At 43.6% G+C, this 22,341-nt stretch overlaps 1 protein-coding gene across 2 annotated transcripts; it reads left to right on the forward strand.

Moving 5' to 3' along the window:
• The first annotated feature begins 17,402 nt into the window (after positions 1 to 17,402).
• On the forward strand, positions 17,403 to 20,089 carry foxg1b (forkhead box G1b). Of its 2 annotated transcripts, none has more exons than XM_063197375.1 (2): positions 17,403 to 17,561; positions 17,722 to 20,089. In XM_063197375.1, the coding sequence occupies exon 2, from the start codon at positions 17,762 to 17,764 to the stop codon at positions 18,875 to 18,877; it is 1,116 nt and encodes a 371-aa protein (XP_063053445.1). In that variant the 5' UTR covers positions 17,403 to 17,561; positions 17,722 to 17,761; the 3' UTR covers positions 18,878 to 20,089. The 2 variants fall into 2 exon arrangements, with proteins under 2 accessions (XP_063053445.1, XP_063053362.1); XM_063197292.1 differs by having other exon boundaries at positions 17,403 to 17,552.
• The last annotated feature ends 2,252 nt before the right edge of the window (positions 20,090 to 22,341 follow it).

A 22,341-nucleotide genomic window follows, 5' to 3' on the forward strand; every position in this document is an offset into this window, starting at 1 on the left:
GAAAAGAAGTTCGGCAACACTAAGCAACACTTTTTAAGGCAGGGGTGGGGAACCTATGTCTCGAGGGCCATTTGCGGCCCTTGAAACCGTTTTATCCGGCCCCCGACATACTTTTAATGTTATGCAGCTTCATATGAAATATGACACTTTTCGTAAAGGAATCTCGGAAATTCCATTTGCAATACAATGAAGTTAAATTCAGGGGACATAGAGAAGGTGGGGTCTATTGTAAAGGTGGCTGCCTTCAATATAGGCCTAAAGTGCAGAAGAAAATCCTGGTTTGTATTCATAGTACGGCCCTTGGAGGACTTTTACGGCCCTTGGAGCAATTTGAAGTGGCCCCTTAAATGAAAAAGGTTCCCCACCCCTGTTTTAAGGCAACAGTGAATGCCTAAAAATGTTACACACTATTAATATGGGCAGTCATGGATGAGCGGTTAGGGCGTCAGACTTGCATCCCAGAGGTTGCCGGTTCGACTCCCGACCCGCCAGGTTGGTGGGGGGAGTAATCAACCAGTGCTCTCCCCCACCCTCCTCCATGACTGAGGTACCCTGAGCATGGTACCGTCCCACCGCACTGCTCCCCATGGGGCGCCACTGAGGGCTGCCCCCTTGCACGGGTGAGGCATAAATGCAATTTCGTTGTGTGCAGTGTTCACTTGTGTGCTGTGGAGTGCTGTGTCACAATGACAATGGGAGTTGGAGTTTCCCAATGGGCTTTCACTTTCACTTTTTTCACAATAGCCTAATGTACCTGAGATGGACATCACCTAATATTGATCATAAATGTCTCAATGTTTCCTTTTGCCACAAATGTCTCTACTACTTTACTACTCTACTCAACTTAGTCTACTACTCTCTACACCAGTGTTTCCCAACCAGGGGTACGTGTACCACTAGTATAGGGGTACGCGAGCACACTGCAGGGGGTAGGGCCTACTTGGAAAAATGTAATTTTAGCAAATGCATGGAGCATAGTCACACAGCAATAGAACAAGTGATGTAAAACTTGAGTTAGGGGGTACTCATGGCACAATGAAAGGGCTTAGGGGGTACATCAGACAAAAAAGGTTGGGAAACACTGCACTACACCTACAGCTACTACGGCTGCATAAAATGCGTAGTTGCCGTTCACACCCCACACTAAAGCGCACACATCGTTGTGGCCGTGTCGTGCCAAAAAGCCAGTCCCTGCCAGAACACGAGTGCCCTCATTGAAACCAATGACATTTTTTGAGAGAAAATTATACTCATTTTTGCAGAATGAATTACATAATTTATGAACTAAACATATGCTTATGAAACATTACTCGTCCTCCACTTAATATGAGCTATTTGAATGAAACCGTAACATTTGTTATGACAATTCGATTATTTTATGGAATTAATACTGAAATTGTAACCAGCTCTTTGTAATACTTCCAGAAGGAATGTAGATAGGCTTTCCATCTTAAATTGTGTTGGATTTGTCTGCAAAAATGGGTAAAAAATATCTGAAAAATTGGTCATTGGTTTCCATTGGTTTCAATGAGGGCACTCGTGTTCTGACAGGGACTCACTTTTCGGCACGACAGCCCCACACATCAGACATTTGGACAATTAAACCTTGTTTAGACCCTGAGAATCCTTGGTGATTTACGTAGGTGACCTGTGACTTTATTCTTTCCTCAATTCATCGTCACATTGTTCGACTACGCTAAGAAGTTTTCAGGCGAGGAGGAGTTTTAATTGCCCTAAATGTCAGATCTAAATATGGAAGGGAGGGAATCTGCAATTCACAACCTGCACTTTGGCTGAACTTTGCCGTTAATATTTAATGTTTCCTTAATATCCTTTTGTCATAAAAAAATAATTAGTCTCTCTGCTGCACTACTACTACTACTACTACTACTGCTACTACTACTTCACCTAATACTACTACTAATAATAACGATAATAATACTTAAATTGCCGAGTAGCAACTGACACAGTTGGTTAAAATGTACAGTGCACTGTGTGCCCTCCCATCTTCACACCAGACACCAGACCAGATTAAACTTTGTTTAAACCTTGACGGCACGTGGCGATTTAGTTTACCTACTGTATTATCACTTTATTTTCTCCTGAATCCATCGTCACATTGTTTGTAGGCTACTGTGCTTCATTAGTGGGATGAGAAGTTTTAGGCCGAGGACTGGAGGAGTTTTAATCGCCCCCGCCCGATGTCCAGTCTAGAGATGGGAGGAGGGGAGGGAGGGAAGGAGGGAGGGAGGAGGGGGGGGACGGGACGTCTGCGATTCCCAACCTGTACTTCACTTCCACTCGCTGCACTTTGGCTGAACTCTGGTTGACCCTGTGAACATAGGCGGACTTTCCATTAGGCAAACCTAGGCAATTGCCTAGGGCCCCAACCACATCAGCCCTCCATAGAGGCCCGCAAGTGTCACCAGTCGTGGTAAACACCAAAATAGTAGCCTGATCTTTAGCAGTTGAAAAAAATAAAACAAATAAAATAGCACCAAAACACAGTTCTAAGGCCATTATTTTGTGTGGATCTTTCAAGAAGGACTTTTGAGGGCCCAATGTTAATGTTTCGCCTAGGGCCCCAAAATGGCTAGATCCGCCCCTGCCTGTGGGCAAAGTAAACACGCGCCTCGCACTTTAATTGGATCGAGTAGACTACAATAGAAAATCTATAGATGCCTTGACTCTGGATGCTCTAGCTGTTTCACACCCTGCTAAAAAAGCACGGTGTGAGGCTAAAGTTGGCAATAGTAGGTTGTGTTTGATTTGGTTAAACGGCATGGTCGTCGATAAACAGACTGCTTTATTAGGTCAACAAAGATGTTTTAGTTTTCACGTCCTGTTTTTGCCATCGTTATATGATGCACTTGAAAATGTCATGGGGTCATTGCTTTTAAATGTATGCATATCCTAAAACAAGATTGTGTGATTATTATGGGGAAGCGATACATCTGATTAATTAGTTAGCCACTTATTTTATAAGCTGCGTAGCAACAGCAACACCCTAAACCTTTTACCTCAGAATTAGGAAGTTAAATGTAAAGGAAACATCTATCGAGCTCAAGCAGAAGTCAAGTCAGGTCTTTGAAAGTTGGATGGGGTTAAACATAGTTTGAAAAAACTTTTGAAAGCCTACCCGGGCACTGCACAGTACGAAATTACATGTATGCCTCGCCCGTGCAAGGGGAGTAGCTGCAAAGGAACAGTGTGCAAACCGGAAAGCTTTGGGCTACAAGCCTGACACCCTAACCGCTTACCCATGACTACCATAACCCATGACCCATAATCCCAAAGGAAAATAAAGGGTTCAATTGCTGTCGGGCTCTGACTGCTGTGGCAGTAAGTTAAGTAAGGGCTGTAGAGGTTAAAGAGATGCACTTGCAGGCAGCCCACAGGTCCAAATCTTATTTGCACACACCTTCATCCTCTGAGATTAACCCATTGACGCCCAAGGGATCTGCAAAAAAGGGGGCTGAATGCCCGAGCCCTTTTTAAGAAAAGCTGACCTCAGCCTTTAAAAACCTAAATATCTCAGCGTCTGAAGCACATAAAAATATGCACTAAGTTGCACTTAAATGCTAAGACCCTCATCTTTCATTAGCATGTGTTCATTCATCTCAAACAAACTGAGATTTTTAATAAAGTTGCCTCAAATCTCATGAGCCTGAATGTTGGGTAATGCAGCTCCAGGCGCCAGGGCCAATGTTGCGCAACGCTACACCAGGCATCAATGGGTTAAGGAGATGCACTTGCAACCAGGGCTGCTGGCAGCTTTTGCTGGGCCCAGGACAAAGTAATCTCAAAAGGCCCTCTACCCAATACATGCAATGTAATGGGGACCCAAATCTGGGGCCCCCTATCTCGCTGGGCCCGGGACAACGTACCCCTTTGCGCCCCCTCTGTTGACTGACCTGCTTGCAGCCCACAGGTCCAAGTTATATTTGCACACACCTTCATCCTCTGCGGTGATTGGCCGCGGTGTCCTGAGGCTGTCATCCTTCGCTCTTCTTCAGTCTGTTCATTCCTTCACTCTGCTGCTTCCTGAACGAACTGTACTGTGAAGGGGATACGAGCCATAGAAATAATACACTGTGTTAGTTCTATGGATACGAGTAGTTGGTAGAATTTTACAGTGCATCATCAATACAGTTGGCCTTATGATCAATAATTTGTATACAGTACATATCCATGAAATACATGTAGGCCTACTCCTTTAGGCTTATTGCATAAAATCAGGGTAATAAAACAGCCCTTGAGACATAGGTTCCCCACCCGTGCGGCCCTTTAGGTATAGGTTCCCCACCCCTGCGGCCCTCGAGACATTGGTTACCCACCCCTGCGGCCCTGGAGACAGAGGTTCCCCACCCCTGCGGCCCTCGAGACATAGGTTCCCCACCCCTGCGGCCCTTTAGACATAGGTTCCCCACCCCTGCGGCCCTCGAGACATAGGTTCCCCACCCGTGCGGCCCTCGAGACATAGGTTCCCCACCCCTGCGGCCCTCGAGACATATAGGTTCCCCACCTGTGTGGCCCTTTAGACATAGGTTCCCCACCCGTGCGGCCCTTGAGACATAGGTTCCCCACCCGTGCGGCCCTTTAGACACAGGTTCCCCACCCGTGCGGCCCTCGAGACATAGGTTCCCCACCCCTGTGGCCCTCGAGACATATAGGTTCCCCACCTGTGTGGCCCTTTAGACAAAGGTTCCCCACCCCTGCGGCCCTCGAGACATAGGTTCCCCACCCGTGTGGCCCTTTAGACATTGGTTCCCCACCCTTGCGGCCCTTTAGACATAGGTTCCCCACCCGTGCGGCCCTCGAGACATAGCTTCCCCACCCCTGCAGCCCTCGAGACATAGGTTCCCCACCCTTGCGGCCCTTTAGACATAGGTTCCCCACCCGTGCGGCCCTCGAGACATAGCTTCCCCACCCCTGCAGCCCTCGAGACATAGGTTCCCCACCCCTGCAGCCCTCGAGACATAGGTTCCCCACCCCTGCGGCCCTTTAGACATAGGTTCCCCACCCCTGCGGCCCTCGAGACATATAGGTTCCCCACCCCTGTGGCCCTCGAGACATAGGTTCCCCACCCCTGCGGCCCTCGAGACATAGGTTCCCCACCCCTGCGGCCCTCGAGACATAGGTTCCCCACCCCTGCGGCCCTGGAGACATAGGTTCCCCACCCGTGCGGCCCTTGAGACATAGGTTCCCCACCCGTGCGGCCCTTTAGACATAGGTTCCCCACCCCTGCGGCCCTCGAGACATAGGTTCCCCACCCCTGCGGCCCTCAAGACATAGCTTCCCCACCCCTGCAGCCCTCGAGACATAGGTTCCCCACCCCTGCGGCCCTGGAGACATAGGTTCCCCACCCCTGCGGCCCTCGAGACATAGGTTCCCCACCCCTGCGGCCCTGGAGACATAGGTTCCCCAGCCCTGGTCTATAGGGTGGGAAGCGGAGCCTACTCCCAGGAGCCTCCCTCTCCACAGCTGTACTGTATGACGCTGCTAAGAATAGCTTAAACTCTGTTTGACCCCAGCCAGCTCCCATTCCATCTGTCTGACTCGGTTTGGCGGTAGGTGCGGGATACCGCATTAAAAGCTTTTGGCATGTGCCTCCACCCCAAACACAAAGGCCCTATCTGCATGGGACGACGGACAACTCGGGGTGTGTGTGTGGGTGTGTGTGTGTCTGTGTGAGAGAGAGTGTCTGTGAGGATTTGTGTGGGCAGTGTGTCATTGGTGTGTGTGTGTGTGTGTGTGTGTGTGTGTGCACGTGTGTGACTTTTGTGAGCTGTCGGTGTCTGTGTGTGGGCATTTGTATATGCGCTTTGGCGCATTAATTTAGTTCAGGATTAAGTACTGTATCTATCTATTTATCTTTTGGTCTGTCTGTCTGTCTGTTTGTTTGCTACTGTTTTGTCTAGGAAAAAATCTTTTAAGGACACCCTTAAAACCACCATCGCAGATCAGGATGTAAAGAGCTTCACACGCTAGCCTGATATCGACACACATTTATCTGGGAACACTTTGAATAACAGTCGCTTAAAAACTTTAGAAACACCTCATAAACAATGAACTAATAATCAACAAAACTTTTACAAATGTTTGTAAATGAGCAGGAAATACTATGTTAACATAGCAGAAACAGCACAGCCTCAACAGGCCTGAAAGTTTGTCCTCCAAATAAAAGAGCAATAGAGATGAAACCCCTGGATATAGAAGTGTCCGACAGGCAAACACACATCAAACATTACATTACATTACATTACATCACATCACATCACATTACATTACATTACATTACATTACATTGCATTGCATTTGGCAGACGCTTAATAACCAAAGCGACTAACAAACAAGGACATAATCATGGCCAGTGTCATTAGCAGATACAAAGTGCAGGAAATATACAGAACAACAAGTGAAGAGTTCAGATGCAAAACCTCTTAAGTGCCTTCCCAGAAACATTTCAAAATTAATTTTTATGTAATACAAATCTAATAAAATTGCATATTTTTTTCTTTTATTTATGTAATTTAAATATTTACGTATATGTATTATCAAGTACATGAATGTAAACCAAACCAACAACGGGGTTCCCTGTGCAAGTGCAGGTCTTCAGAAATGGAGTGCAGATACAAAGAGGGGTTAGGTTTTTTTTTTGTGTGTGTGAAGAGTACACATACACATGCATACATAACTTTATGTCAAGAGTCTGTCCTGGGGCTAGGCCAGCTCAAACATTAGTCTAGTAGATAGTCACGAAAGAGGAAAGTCTTCAAACTCATCCAGATGGAGCAGATTCCTACTCAGCTGTGAAAATGTATGTTGGTTCTTACTCATTTACAAATACTTAAAATGGTTTGTTTATAATTAGTTCATTAAAATATGTTAATATAGTGTTAATAGAGCTTTTATTCTAAAGTGTTACCATTTGTCACACACACACACACACACACACACACACACACACACACACACACACACACACACACACACACACACACACACACACACACACACACACACACACACACAGACAATTAAAACCTGTTTTAGCCATATTCTCAAGAATCAGTGTTTTACATCTCTCTCTCTCTCTCTCTCTCTCTCTCTCTCTCTCTCTCTCTCTCTCTCTCTCTCTCTCTCTCTCTCTCTCTCTCTCTCTCTCCCCCCCCCCTTTCTGTTGTGTCTCTAAAGAGCTGAGCTCATTAAAATACACACAAACTCAGTTCAGAGTGCGTATACAAAGTGCTTTGCACACAGCCCAGATGTAAGCTATGTGAGTGATCATGATCATTATTTTGTCTCAATCCCAAAATTGTGGTGATGGACAACTAAATTCAAAAACTGTAACCCAGAGTCATAATCTCCAGATTCCACCTGTATGCAAAATCAAAACTGTATTAAACAAAGCCGAATAATATAATAAAATAACTTTATAAAGTAAATAAAACCGACAGACAATGGACAAACATACTTCCATGTCCATGACATATTTCAAACTGGGAACACTGATGATGGGCTGGACTCGAAACGTTTGTCCCTTTTCTGTTGGTTTTATTTACTTTATCCGGCTTTGTTCAATACAGTTTTGATTTTGCATTCAGCTCTTGTGTGCGACTCCTTTCTTCCTTTTCGCCATACTGTTCTTGGAATTACACACCGAGCGAAACGCTCAGAAAAAGACAATGGCGCGGACGCCACCACAGCATTGCTCTGAATATCAGTCATCTTGGAGCTATAAAACCTGTCTGTGTCTGTCACCTATTTTTAAGTTGGGAGCCCTGATGCCCCATGAAACAAGTCATGAAATCTTTTTATCCCATTCTGTGTTTGGCTTTTATTATTTTCAGCTTTTTCAATACAGTTTTCCCAGAATTGCATCCAGCTCTTATGTGCGACTCCTTCTCTTTTTTCCCTGGCATTACACTTTTGGAATCAAAACTATTAAAAATGACAAAGGCGCGAATGGCACCTTCACCTATTGTGTCTGTCCACATAATATCAACAAGAACGGCATTCCACAACCTGGTTGGGCATACGGCATTGCCGTATATATATTTTTTAACATGAATTATGTATGACACTGTATGTGTAAATGTCTGATGTGTTATGTACTGCATAAAGTATATTCTGCTGGTCACCTTGTTTTCGCTTTGGGATCAATGGAGCCTCTCAGTAACCATCTTTGAGCCATAAACCTCTTTTTGCCTGTGTCTTGTCAGCACACTGGGCAGTCATGGGTGAGCGGTTAGGGCGTCAGACTTGCATCCCAGAGGTTGTCGGTTCGACTCCCGACCCGCCAGGTTGGTGGGGGGAGTAATTAACCAGTGCTCTCCCACCTCCTCCTTCATGACTGAGGTACCCTGAGCATGGTACCGTCCCACCGCACTGCTCCCCATGGTGCGCCACTGAGGGCTGCCCCCTTGCACGGGTGAGGCATAAATGCAATTGTGTGCAGTGTGCAGTGTTCACTTGTGTGCTGTGGAGTGCTGTGTCACAATGACAATGGGAGTTGGAGTTTCCCAATGGGCTTTCGCTTTCACACTGCACATCTACAAGACCTGCTGACCACAACCTGGATGAGCATATAAAAAATGTAAGGCAGGGGTGGGGAACCTATGTCTCGAGGGCTGCTTACAGCTGTTTTATCCAGCCCCCGATATAATTTTAATGTTATGCAGCCTCACATGAAATATGACATGTTTGGTCAAGGAATGCGAGAAATTACCTTTGCAATAAAAGTCATATTTCAGGAGATCTGGAGAAGGTGGGGGTCTGTTTTAAAGGTGGCTGCCTTCAATATCGGCCTGAAGTGCAGGGAGAAATCCTGATTTGTGTTCATAGTATTGCCCTTGGAGGAGGACTGTTACGGCCCTTGGAGGAATTTGAAGTGGCCCCTCGAATGAAAAATGTTCCCCACCCCTGCTGTAAGGTGTTGCAGTAAAAAATCGAACATGGGGCTTGGCAGGGGCTCAAACGGCTGCGGCACTGTCCCATTATGCTGGCGGGGACCCGAGTTAACTTCCTTACTTGGAATTAATTGTGTATCTAGTCTTTTTTCCCCTTCTTTCTTGACCTACCCTCCTCCCCATACCTTAAAGCAGTGGTTCTTAAACTTTTCCCATCATCCCCCCCCCCCCCCCCCCCCCCCCCCCCCCCTCCCCCCCCCCCCCCTTGGAAGGTCTGGATGCTTCCGAGCCCCCCAACAAAGAGGGACTGCAGTGGAATGCAGATGTGTGTTCATTTCATATTTGACATTTTACATTTAATTTCACATTTAAAACGTATTGGCTCGTTGACGAGACAGGAAAAAATGTCCATGAGGGGGAAAAAAAGCCCAAATCAGATGTCACACGCCCCCCCTGTGATGCCTCCGCGCCCCCCCAGGGGGGCTTACGCCTCACTTTGAGAAACACTGCCTTAAAGAAACACTTCTAATAAAAACCAAGCTGGCCTAGACCCGGGTTAGACTCTAAGGCATGTTGTGTGAGTGTGAGTGTGCGTGTGTGTGTGTGTGTGTATGAGCGAGAGAGAGAGAGAGAGAGAGAGAGAGAGAGAGAGAGAGAGAGAGAGTTAATTTGTGTAAGTGTCTACATTTGTCTGCATTTGCACTTAATGTTCTGTATACAGTATTTCCTGGCTCTTTGTATAAGCAAGAGTTGTATGCTATGATTATGTCCTCAATTGCAAGTCGTTTTGGATAAAAGCGTCTCCAAATGTAATGTAATATAATATGACTATCACTGATTCTTGAAAGATGGGCAAAAACATGTCCCTGCAGTAAAATATTAATTCTGTTGAAAATCAACTAGATTTTCACAAACAAAATGAACCCAGGTAATGGCCAAGGGGTCTGTCACACGAATACACAGTTGTTTGAAATATTTAAGTGTAATTTTATTACTTTTCATGGCTATAAACCTGTCCACACCCTGTAAAAACGCCTGGCCCAAGGACTGGCATCATCATTTCAATTGACTTAAAATACAAAAATCACTAACAGAATTGAACAATATCACCATGATGTGGAAGACCATATTAAAGTGGTTCTACAGATGTGCACATAGTGGATGTAAAACAATATTTACTATTATTTACTAATTGCTCAAAATGTGTCCAGCATATTGGTCACCACCGTCAGATTTTTTCTAAAAGACAATAAAATCAAGTATGCACAAGGTAATTTTCATTACTGAGGACCCCTTTTCAAACCTTTAGCTCTACTGCATACTTCACCATCACTGAAGCTCCTGTAAGTTTACTATTTTGTCCTCAATTTGTTAATTTGTTTGGACACTGGTACTGTCCCAACCATAAACTGTCAACACCGTCGGGGGTTTTAATAGTATTGTATTACATTAATGTTAATAAATATAATTTTTTTCAGAAAAGGTATGAAGCACCCAAGAAACAGAGCGAAAATGAAATGGCTAATGTGAACAAACAATGCATAATATTTAAAAGAGTGTTTTTTTGTCTCACACCGTCAGATGTCACCACCGTCAGATTTTGTTCTGCTCATCATGTTGTTCCATATTTTACTAAATTGTGCTGGTTAATGAAACATTACTAGGCATGTTAGTAATAATTGTGATCCAAAATGATACTCTAGCCACCACTGAGGTGCATTTGGAGGTTTTTTTGTCAGAAAACCTGACGGTGGTGACATCTGATGGAGTTCACCAAAAAACACATGTTTTACGTGTTTTTGACATGTTTTAAGAATATGCATACAATAAGTATCTACAGTTATGTTGAATAGTAAAAGTAATTCACTTTAATACAGTAAACATGTGTTTTTACTTCTAATTCTGTCTGCCGCTGTTGACAAAACAAGAAAGAGCCCATCTTATGAAAAATGTTAAACATGGGGAGCTTGGCCAATGCATTCCCTGCACAGCCAAGACCTACATCTATGATAATACACCTCTTTATTTTGGATTTGAACAACTTAAAAGCTGTTTTTACCACATTTTCAACAACCAGTGGCTTACTTCCTAGATAATCTAACTAATGAAGTAAAAACACATGCCCATACTGTGCACACACAAAAATAAAGTGTTTATGCAAGATGCCATTGACTTGAGAGGGCTATTTATTTTGCTAAATGCAGGTACTAATTAGGCCACTTTCACCACTCTCAGATTACTGTCACCACCGTCAGTTCTTAAGTCACCACCGTAAGAAGGAGTTTTGGACATTTTAAAGGAATGTGCTTACAACATTTTCCTTAGGAGTTGTTGAAATATCAAAGTAATAGCCAATTTAAGCCTACACGAATATTTGTGAAATTACAAAAAATTGTTTGTTGTATTTAGGCGTTAAGTAAGCATCGTATGACGGTACATATTTTAAAATTAGAACACAAGAAATAGTATTAAAATAGAACAAAAGTGAATTTTCAACATTTAAAGGCATATGTGTGAACCAAAAAATACACATAATCACTTAAAAACTCCAGATACATATGCAACCAAATCAATACAATTTTAATAACTTTTAATTGTGTCTGACGGTGTTGACAAAAAACAAGGTATGATCGGAGAAAAGCCTGATTTCTGAAAAAAATACATAATGGGGAGATTGGCCTTGTGCATTTCTGAAAAGCCAAGACCTTAGTCTACGAGGATATACCATATCATTTTGTAATTCACTTTGTTTTTTTCTGTCAACATTACAACCTGTTTTAGCCACTTTCTCAAGAATCAGTGCTATACTGTGTGAGCAGTCTATGGGACTTAAAGGACCCTAAGAACACCTTCTAACCTTCACCTTTTGACATCACCACAACTTTAATTTTAGCTTCATGTTACAGTTGTTGTTGGGTTGCCTGGTTAAAGGGGTATGCCACTATTTTGGGGCTTAATACAGTTAAAATTGTTGGCTGGGGTTTATAAAGGTGGTAAAGTGTCTTATTTTTCATGTTGAGAGTTGTCTTGCTTTAAGACAAGTTAAAAGAGGGAGTATGTCGCTAAGCTAGTGAAAGTCAATGGATCCGTGTAGCATTGCTACATGCTAAATCCATTGACTTTCACTAGCTTAGCGACATGCGACTAAAGGCAGTATGGGAGTTCCCAGGCTAGCGCAAGGGGGCATTTCAGATTTGGTGAAACCACTTACCTTCTTTTTACTGGATTCAGATTAGCAGAACTTGATGCCCAGAATGATATCCTCACGACTAGACCACAGCTGCTATTGTCCATGACCACAGTGGGCTTTGATGCAGGTCTGATTCTGTGTAGATCCACCCGGTATTCAGAAAGCCACGTCTCACCTGAACTGCATGTAAAACAGACCAGAGTCAAAACAATTGGAACCTGGAGGGAAATGAGGTGGGGAGAGAAACGCGAAGAATCACATTACACAATGTAACATGTTTAATCTGGTGTCCTGCACAGTAATATCTTGTCAGTAATATATCAGTCAAATTATGCCTCTTTTCCACTGCCGGTTTTCTGGTAGGCGACACAGCGCGACTCGGCCGCCACTTTTTGCTTTACGATTCAGCTGTGTCGTGCCTTTTCGAAAAGAAAAAAGTGGAGGCCGAGTCGCACTGTGTCAAGCTGTAGGCCTACCAGAAAACCGCAGTGGAAAACAGGCATTAGAGTGCCACCTTAAAGGGACACTGTGTGAGATTTTTAGTTGTTTATTTCAAGAATTCATGCTGCCCATTCACTAATGTTACCTTTTTCATGAATACTTACCACCACCATCACACTTTAAGTATTCATTATGACTGGAAAAATTGCACTTTTCATACATGAAAATGGGAATCTTCTCCATGGTCCGCCATTTTGAATTTCCAAAAATAGCCATTTTTAGCTGCAAAAAGGACTCTACTTGGATCATACTAGGAAACATTTATTTATTACTTAGTAAACGTTCATGTAAAGATCAAATTTGGCAATAGGCAGCCCGGTTTCAATGAGCAGTGTAGTTGCAGTACCTTTTTTGACCATTTCCTGCACAGTGTACCTTTAAATTTACATTACATTACATTACACTTTTTAAAAAAGATTTTTTTTGTCTTTGTTTATGACAGTACAGTGAAGGTGGAGACAGGAAGCAAGTTGGGAGAGAGAGACAGGGAAGGGCCGGCAAAGGACCCGGGCCGGGAATCGAACCCAGGTCAGCCGCATAGGGGAATAGTGCCTTACCGTTAGGCCACGGTAGAGCCACATTACATGACACTTAGCTGACACTTTTATCCAAAGTGGCTTACAGATATTACAGGGTATTGGTTACAGTCCCTGGAGCGGTGTGAGGTTAGATGCCTTGCTCAAGGCCACTTCTGCCATGGATGGAGGCAGAGAATGGAAAAGGTGCGAGTTGAACCTACAACCCTGTGGTCTACAATTTAAAGGGGTATGCCACTATTTTGGGGCTTAATGCAGTTAAAATCGTTGGCTGGGGTTTATAAAGGTGGTAAAGTGTCTCATTTTTCATGTAAGCCGTTGTCTTGCTTTAAGAGAAGTTAAAAGAGGGAATATGTTGCTAAGCTAGTGAAAGTCAATGGATCTGTGTAGCATTCTACAAGGATGCATTGACTTTCACTAGCTTAGCAACATGCTCCCTCTTTTAACTTCTCTTAAAGCAAGACAACGGCTTACATGAAAAATAAGACACTTTACCACCTTTATAAACCCCAGCCAACGATTTTAACTGCATTAAGCCCCAAAATAGTGGCTAACCCCTTTAATTCCCAAAGCACTATATCTATCATGGCTACCTCCTTTACCCAGTGCTCTCCCCATCCTCCTCCATGACTGAGGTAGCCTTAGCATGGTACCGTCCCGCCGCGTTGCTCCCTTTTGGGCGACATTGGGGTCTGCCCCCTTGCATGGGTGAGGCATAAATGCAATTTCGTTGTGTGCAGTGTGCAGTTTTCACTTGTGTGGTGTGGAGTGCTGTGTCATAATGACAATGGGAGTTGGAGTTTCCCAGTCGGGCTTTCGTTTTCACTTTCAAACTTGGTAGAGCTTGATAGAGACTGTGCCCTGTGGTCAGAGGTTTAGTCTAGAGATGCACTGGATCCGGTTCCGGATCCGGAAAAGGCAGGATAATAGGGTTTTTCACAGGATCCGGATCCGGCAGGATCTTAAGCAGTGGATCCGGTATCCAGCAGTTACCTAAAAATCAGGATCTGGTGCATTTCTAGTTTTTACGTAGCCTAGGCTTTTCAGTTAGTCTTTCACAACCGCAATCACTGCATGGAGTGAGAGCCCTTTGGAAGCGGCCGTTGCAGGCAGTTTGTCAGTAAGCCAATGAGTCTAAAAAATAGTTTGAGCCAACGTAATAAAAAGGGCCCACGTGTGCGAGTAGACTATGTGTTTCAACCCTTTCGTAGGATCCGGTATCCGGTTCCGGATCCGGCAGGATCTTAAGCAGTGGATCCGGTATCCGGCAGGATCCTAAAAATCAGGATCCGGTGCATCTCTAGTTTAGTCCTTTCTAAAAGTTGAAAAATAGCAAGGTACTCATCACGATGCCTTTATTTTATGAAATATAGGCAATTATTAATTGATGAAATAAAGGCATTTTCACTTAATAGGACATACACTAAGTGCCCTGGTATATTTCAACTTTTATTGACCATTAAACATCTTGTTTATTTTTCTACAGACTGCGTGTAGGCCTACTGCACTTCCCCACGGACTGGCTGTGATGAGCAGGATGGATGGATGGCTTGATGGACAGACAGATGGAGTGAATGATGGACAGACAAACAATGGTAAATGTTCATCACATGGTAGTGACTGTATTGTGTGACGGAGGTCATCTTGCACCTGTTCACCCCCCTCGGGGATCGAACGTGCAACCTCGTCAACTACAACGGTTCGGCAATGGGAGACACAGTACGATACCGCTGGGCCAAGAGACTAGTCTCTCGGCCCAACGGCACGAGACTGTATGAGGCTATCGGAGGGAGGTTTACCAATGTTCCACGCCAACTCTGTGCTAGTTAGCCTCCGTTACACTTGCATTATCATGCACAGTACCCAAACAGATAACTGCACGGGCTATACCGGGACCAGGCCCTGAAGCCCAAGAGCCAAGGGGGCTCAGATGCCCAAGCCTCAATGCTACAACAAAACTAGCCTGATTATCATCGACTTTCAAATCTCTTCGAGACTTGGTCTGACCAAGAGCATGACAATTAACATTTCCCAAACGGCATTTCCCAAATGGTCTCCTTTGGTTTGCTAATGATTGTTTGCCTCCCAACAAAGTGGGAGGAGTTCCCATATTTGCGGGAACTCGGAAAGTGTTTGCATTGACTCTTGACCTGACTGGTAGAAACGCTGAAGCTGTTGCGTCACTAGGAGGGCACGGCCTGGCTACAACAAAACACTTTCTTAGTCTATATTTATTGGTCTCTATATTTATGGTCTGACACTGTGTTAAAATTGCACTTTTAACTGCTGTATGTTTCTCTGGGTAGAAACCCTGAATCCCCAACAACAAAAGCTCTCTTTAATGTTACAATTCCGTGAAGGGGGGCTTTCTTGTTGTCATAATCCATCCCTGACAGTACTATACCTAACGCTATTTTATTTGGGCAACCTTTCTTTGCTCTGTGGGTGTTCTTCTTAAAGCAGGCCAATGCATAATGCGTTTGAAAACTTTTCTGTATTCTTTCCGTCTTTGCTTTTTGATGTGTGCTTTAAATTCTGTTATAAGGTCTGACTCAATGTTTTTAGAGCTTCATTGCAGTGATATGTTCATGATGTTTATAATTGCCAGGGTGTCCTATACTTATATATACAAATTGTGATGGTGTATAATTTGCATTAGTTTAAAAAATGAGAAAATATGAGAAAAAATATTTCTATTTCACATTTTGTCTCTGTGTTGGTAGTGTTGATAATAGTGTTGTGTTAGAATATCATTCATTAAAAAAACTTTGTCTAAAAAACTTTGTCTTGTTTGCTTAAAGATTGCAATGTATTATTTGTTTATTGCTAACTTAATACATGTTTTACGGTTTACAATGACCAAGCCATTGCCTTTACATGTAGGTTAAGCTATTGGAAATGAGATGGCGTGGCTCATTACTCTAAGTTGGAAAATAAATTAAAAAAAAACCTCACTAATGACTATAATTACTCACTATGACTATAACTCAACTCCCTAACACGTTTATTAATGTATTAAAATAGTTCTGTAGTGTATAAGATACAAATCTATGAGCACAAAAAATTATTAACTAATTTCAGAACAACGTCAAATAGCCGTTGTATTTGTGGTGTTGTTACGCACAAAGATAGACATGTTTTCTTATATCATGTTTGGAAACATTTTACATGCACGTGTCTACTGTAGCCTATAATTCTTGTTAAACGAACTAAATAACCTTTTTATTTGGATCTTCCGACTTAAAGTGGCGTGGCATTAAAATTAACTAATTAAGAAACGAAGCACTTAAATGTAGGCCTATGCGTTTCACTGTCGAGGCTTGTAACAGATATGGAGAATGATAAACGAAAGTAGGACTGACGTATAGCTTATGGTGGTGACTATGGTTTAATGAGTTAATGGTTTAAGAGCTAATATTGTCCTACCATGCAGCCACTCCAAATTGTAGCCTTTTTCAAATAGCATAAGTGTTAGAACAGCAAATGATGCATCTACCGTCTTACAAAATCTTTGCTACTACGTGAAGCAAATAATGAGAGAGGAGCACCTGTGATATGACATTTGAATGTTCTAGAAGGCAAGTTGTGCTGTTGCTCATGGATCAGTTTGCAAAATTAAAATGAGTTTGATATTATACTGAGCTTGACATTATATTCAATTCCAAAAAAAAAAAAGAAAGACAGAATGGAAGTAATGCGGAACGTGAATCCTATTTTTGACCACGTCTCCAACCATGCCAGAGGTCTGTCGATTGGAAATGTTGATGTCAATGAAGTGACACAACCCTGTGGCATGAACGCTGAGGATGATGACACAAACTCAACACTGGAGGCGCCATACTCCCACTAATTCGCTTGGTCTGTGTGTTTGTGTGTGTGTGTACGCGCAATAGAGCACGTGGATAAAGTGGCAGTTAACCTGAAATTGCTGAGATGAATTGAAATGTTTACTCCCTCTTCTGTGGTAAGACGCAATATTTAACTGCTTTACTCTTTAGTGGCATAATGTTGTCTGCGCCCCCCCCCCCTCTCGTGCCAAATTGTTATTCCCCGCACGAGCCCCTTTTGTCAACAGCCAGGCGAGTAGTAGCCAAACTCAACGTCACCCTTCCAATTGCTCGTGGTGATGCTGTTTGAGTTATTTACGCCGCGCGACACTCAGGTAGTGACACACCACGCCCACCCGCCGTCAGCTTCGTAAGCTCCAGTAGCAGCTGACGCAAGCAACACTAGATCAGACTTTAGCTGGAGAGCAACGGGCAGTCGTCTTTAGCCGTGTCGTACAGTGATGCAGTCAAGTGGTAGTCACCGCGGGGAGGTCTACTGACACTCTCAAACAATCCATTCTCTCTCTCCCTCTCATCCCCCGGCTTCGTCCCAGCAAGTTTGGAACTCCTCCCCTCTCTAAATGAGGTAAGCTGGGTAAGACAAGCGCATCTTCTTAATAACTAATATCTCAAGTCTGCACGACGCGTCGCCCCCTTGTCCTAAAAGCCCTGTCATGCATATAATGTCTGGACTCAGTCGCGTCTGACTTTTTTTGGTTTTTCGTTTCTTTCTTTCTTTCTTTTGCTTTTTCAAGTACCGAGAGAGGAGGAGACGGCCCCCCTGTTTTGTTTTCTATGGGCATGGGAGATCAGAGGGAGCCTACAATGGTGCAGAGGTCCACTTCGTTCAGCATCAAGAGCCTGCTGCTCCCGTCAAAGTATGACAGCCCCGAGGACGGGGTAGTCGCTGTGGTGGACCACCAGCCGAAAAGTGTCCACAACTCTGACTCGGACAAGTCGTCACCGGAACCGGTGGACATGGAACCCCAGACCGTGGGTCAGGAGCAGCTGCCGCCGTCCTCCGCGCCTTCCCGCGACCAGGAGGAGGAGGGCAGCACGGAGCCACCACCGGCGAAGCAGGGAGCCAAGAACGGGAAATTCGACAAGCCTCCGTTCAGCTACAACGCGCTCATCATGATGGCTATCAGACAGAGCCCCGAGAAGCGACTCACGCTGAATGGCATCTATGAGTTCATCATGAAAAACTTTCCTTACTATCGCGACCACAAGCAGGGATGGCAAAACTCCATACGCCACAACCTGAGTCTCAATAAATGCTTCGTGAAAGTGCCACGACACTACGACGACCCAGGCAAGGGCAACTACTGGATGCTGGACCCGTCTAGTGATGATGTGTTTATCGGCGGAACGACTGGGAAGCTTCGGCGTCGCTCGGCAACCTCCAGGGGCAAGTTGGTGATGAAGCGAGGTCTGCGCTTCGCGCCCCTCGGATTGGGGTTTGGCGAGCGACCGAGCAATCCCCTGTATTGGCAACTTTCTCCCTTTTTACCCATCCATCCTCAGCACTATAATGGATCTACCCACGGATTTCTAAACCAAGGGCACGGGTACGGCTCCTTGTTGCCCGGCGTTGAGGCGCTAAGCAACGGGGATGTGTCTCGCCCCATGCTGGGGAGCACAGGTGGGAGTCTGAATTTATCTAACGGATATGGGCACGTTACCTCTCCCCCGGCCCACGGCTTGTTACAGGGGCACAATGGATATTACGTTGCGGGGACACAACAAGCACAGTCTCTGCCAAGTGGACCAGGGTACTCCACCTCGCCGCCTACGCTTATATCAGACTCGCTACGGACTACTCTACCCTCATTCTCCCCGACGCTACCCAGTGGATTTTCCGGGGTCTTGTCGCAGCACAAACGAGTCGCACCGAATTCTTTCCTGACCTGAGCGCGACCTCAGATGCGTTTACCGTAAACTTTCATTTTCCTCGAAAGTGTCATGACTGTTTTGTCCCATGTGAAACGCAACGAAAGAAATGCAACACACGCTCTCTTATTGCATTCCATAAGGACTAATTTTAATGTTTAGAAGGGAACATGATTTTGTTTTTGTTTCTTTCTGTTTTCCTAGAATAACGTCATGCCAAAGGCAATACAATGTTTTTACTACTGCTGTTTATTTATAGTTTGGCCATTTTAATTTATGTTGTTTTTTTTTCTTTTGTATTTATTGAATTGTTAGTTTGTTGTTTTTTCTCAATCCATGTGAAACACTGTGTTTTTGTTAAATGGATCAGACTGTGATAATTATTCTATTCAGTTTTCCTTTGTGAAAATTTACCCTTACATTGTCCCCCTAAATGCTGCGCCTTATCGACTGCAAATGTTCTTCGATGAACAGACAGAGGCCGAGGACAAAACACAACAGACAGGCTACTTTGCAACACAGGAGTAGGCCTATTCAGCACTGAAATGGAACAGGTATAAATGAAAATAAGATTTACTTTTAATATATTTCTGACATTATATGGAAGCTAGTGCGTATTTTTTGATGAAATTGTAGCCTCATATTTTTCAACGCGCCCGTCCTAACAGGCCTTGTGCGTAAAGCAAAACTTCGGCCTACAAAAAGAACAAATAGCAACGACGGCGCATGTATTTGTCATGGTGTTAACTTAATTAAATACAGGTTTTACCAGACATAAGTGCTCAGGATCGGCCTTTGACCTGCTACCATAACTACTGTGTTACATGTCCTCTGGTCAAACCAGTGCCATGTAGGCCAACATAGTACACAGACTCCCTCTGTCTCTGTAGCTAGCCTAGCTGTCTAGCCGTAATTTGCCATGGCTTGCACTGAAATCTCTATGCATAAACTCGACGTAATGCAACCGGGTAACCAATAGGCCACCGTTTGCCATGTTTATTGATGATAGGAGTGTCTTAACGTTTACCAGACATGTCCCAGGACTCTCTTGACAGTTTTTGACACTCTAAGCACAATCACTGTTTGCGGTTTTTGGGGATGTGTGTCCTGTTGTCAGGTGGCATTGGACATGAAGCTATACTGTGATCTTTAAAGCATTGCTAATTTTTCATACATGTCACATGAAGTGTTTGCACTTTTAGTCTATCTAGGCCTAATAGCCATTTACAAATGTGATACGTTCGTAGTTTGTTGTTTTTATTGCTTTGTTTCTGTAAATTAAACTTGAAATCCATAAAATGGTAAAATAAAGTATTGAAATATTTCCTTACACAGAATGTCATAATGCTTTCAAAGTGGCTTTTGCATGGTTAACAAATGAGAAACACAAAGGCCTATCCTACCCTAGACCTGCAAACAAATGAATGAGTTACGAATGTAATAGTTTCAGTCTGGACACAGTGAATTCGGCTGACAGACATGCCACAAGATATGGGCAACATTTTACTTATTCACAGTAGGCCTATTTGCTCTTGGCTGCATGTCTGCCAACACACGTAATAACAGTAGCCTAAAGAATGCTTGAGATCTGTGTGGCACAGAGAACCGAACATGAACGGGTCATGTAGACCTAAGCGAAGGCCATTCGTGTTATGAAAGACCATTATGTAGCCGCTGACCAAAAAGCACAGTCACTGCCAGCAGCAATATTGCAGTTAGCGAATTAATTGCGACATACAACACACACGTAAGTCACTCTCCAACATAAATCTTAAAGTTTTAAGCATGGAGAAAGAATGGTAATTGGTGGCATAAATTATTTTTTTGCAGAGACCAATAAGCGATCGCAATACAACACTTTAAATAGGCCTAAATGAAAGGTCGGAATAGGTGATAATAAGCTAGGTATTGGTCCGTACGGAAGACATTACTCAAAGCATGTAGCCTATTTCAATTATCTGTATTTCCCTCACTTTTAATCATTTCTATTAGACTTAAGCATATCCATAATTTCCCAGCCGAGTTTTGACCTTACCAAGGCGTAAACGTCAGCCCTCGTTTAGGAGAGAGGCCATATTTAATTCACATTATGAGGATGACAATGAGGTCCACCATCGACTCCAGTGCGCGAGTGCGTTAAAGTTCGATGGAAACCCCGTGAAAGTGTTGTAACTTCAGCCGCCACATTTAAAAGCCAAAGTCGAGATGCTGTTAGTCAAGGAGCCTAAAAAGTCCCGTGGGATTTTTTTGATGAAAGCAAGCCACCCATCCAACTGTCTCAAGGACACCCCAAATAACAATAAAAAACATGTTGGCAGTCTGAAATATTGTGCAGGGAAAAATTGTGAAGCATATAAGAAAATAACAGCATTTTGGTCTCCAAAAATAGGACTTTGCAAAAACGCCTAGGCATACCCACATATAAAATGGTGTAGAAAGCACAAATTTTGATATTTTGTTTTTTCAAATTTGAAATACAAGTTGTTCAGACTTGTGGCCTTTGTTCCATTATGTCTATAACCTGATACATTACAGTAAAAGGACTATTTAATGTCTATGTATATATTTTTTTTCTTTGGCGAGGGGAAAAAATGACAAAAACTTCAAAATATAAAGAGTTCCCAGTTTTCAGCAGAACCCTTTACAGTGAAACTGACAATAGATTGCAAAACTAGAGGGTGTCTGCTTTCCAAAATGGGTGTTTTCATCTCAATAGCACAAAGGGTTGGGATACAGCAACCATTTCAATTTGGAGAGGCGTTTTCAGGCGTTATTCAGGCAAATCTGTCGGAATGCGAAGGGGTTAATTATGCAAGCTAGTGATAAATGGTGAAAATAATGATTTGTTATTCGTTGCTGAAAAGTCTGATAACTGAAGTAGTGGTCTGATAACAGTAATCTTTTCTGGAATGAATACATTTATTGACTCGGCATAGAAATAAAGGCATCATCTTATGTTTGTAGACTAAATCAACTGAAAATCACAATGAACTCCAATTCACAATGTATATTATAAATGTGATGTTACACATTACGCAATGAGTGTCATGCTTTCAGTTAGCACACAGTTTATATGAAGTTTTCAACATCGTCCTCGTCATCTCCTGAGTCTTCATCCTCTTCATCATTGAGTGATGTGGTGGGCTGCTCAGGATTGTCACATCCCTCACTGGGGTCACAGGCACATAACTCTGTGCAGCCGAGTCCTGCTTTACGACATGAACACCTCGCATTGTCACACTTGGATTTTGAACAGCCGCACTTCACCAGCTGGATGACCGCATTTGGTGCAGGCTGTTCCTTGGTCATCACTGGAACCCATCGTCTTGTAAGTTCTAGCCATAGTCCTGTGGCGATGGTACCTCTGGGTTTGGAACAGTGTCATTGTTCCAGATCATTGCTTGGTAGTGTGCCCGCAAGATCTCGTTGCAGTGCAGCTTGTGTAGGTGGCAACCTCTCTGACTCTGCCTGTTTCTTTGTCAATA

This window comes from Engraulis encrasicolus, chromosome 1, assembly GCF_034702125.1.
Source record: "Engraulis encrasicolus isolate BLACKSEA-1 chromosome 1, IST_EnEncr_1.0, whole genome shotgun sequence".
In the NCBI taxonomy this organism is placed as follows: Eukaryota; Metazoa; Chordata; class Actinopteri; order Clupeiformes; family Engraulidae; genus Engraulis; species Engraulis encrasicolus.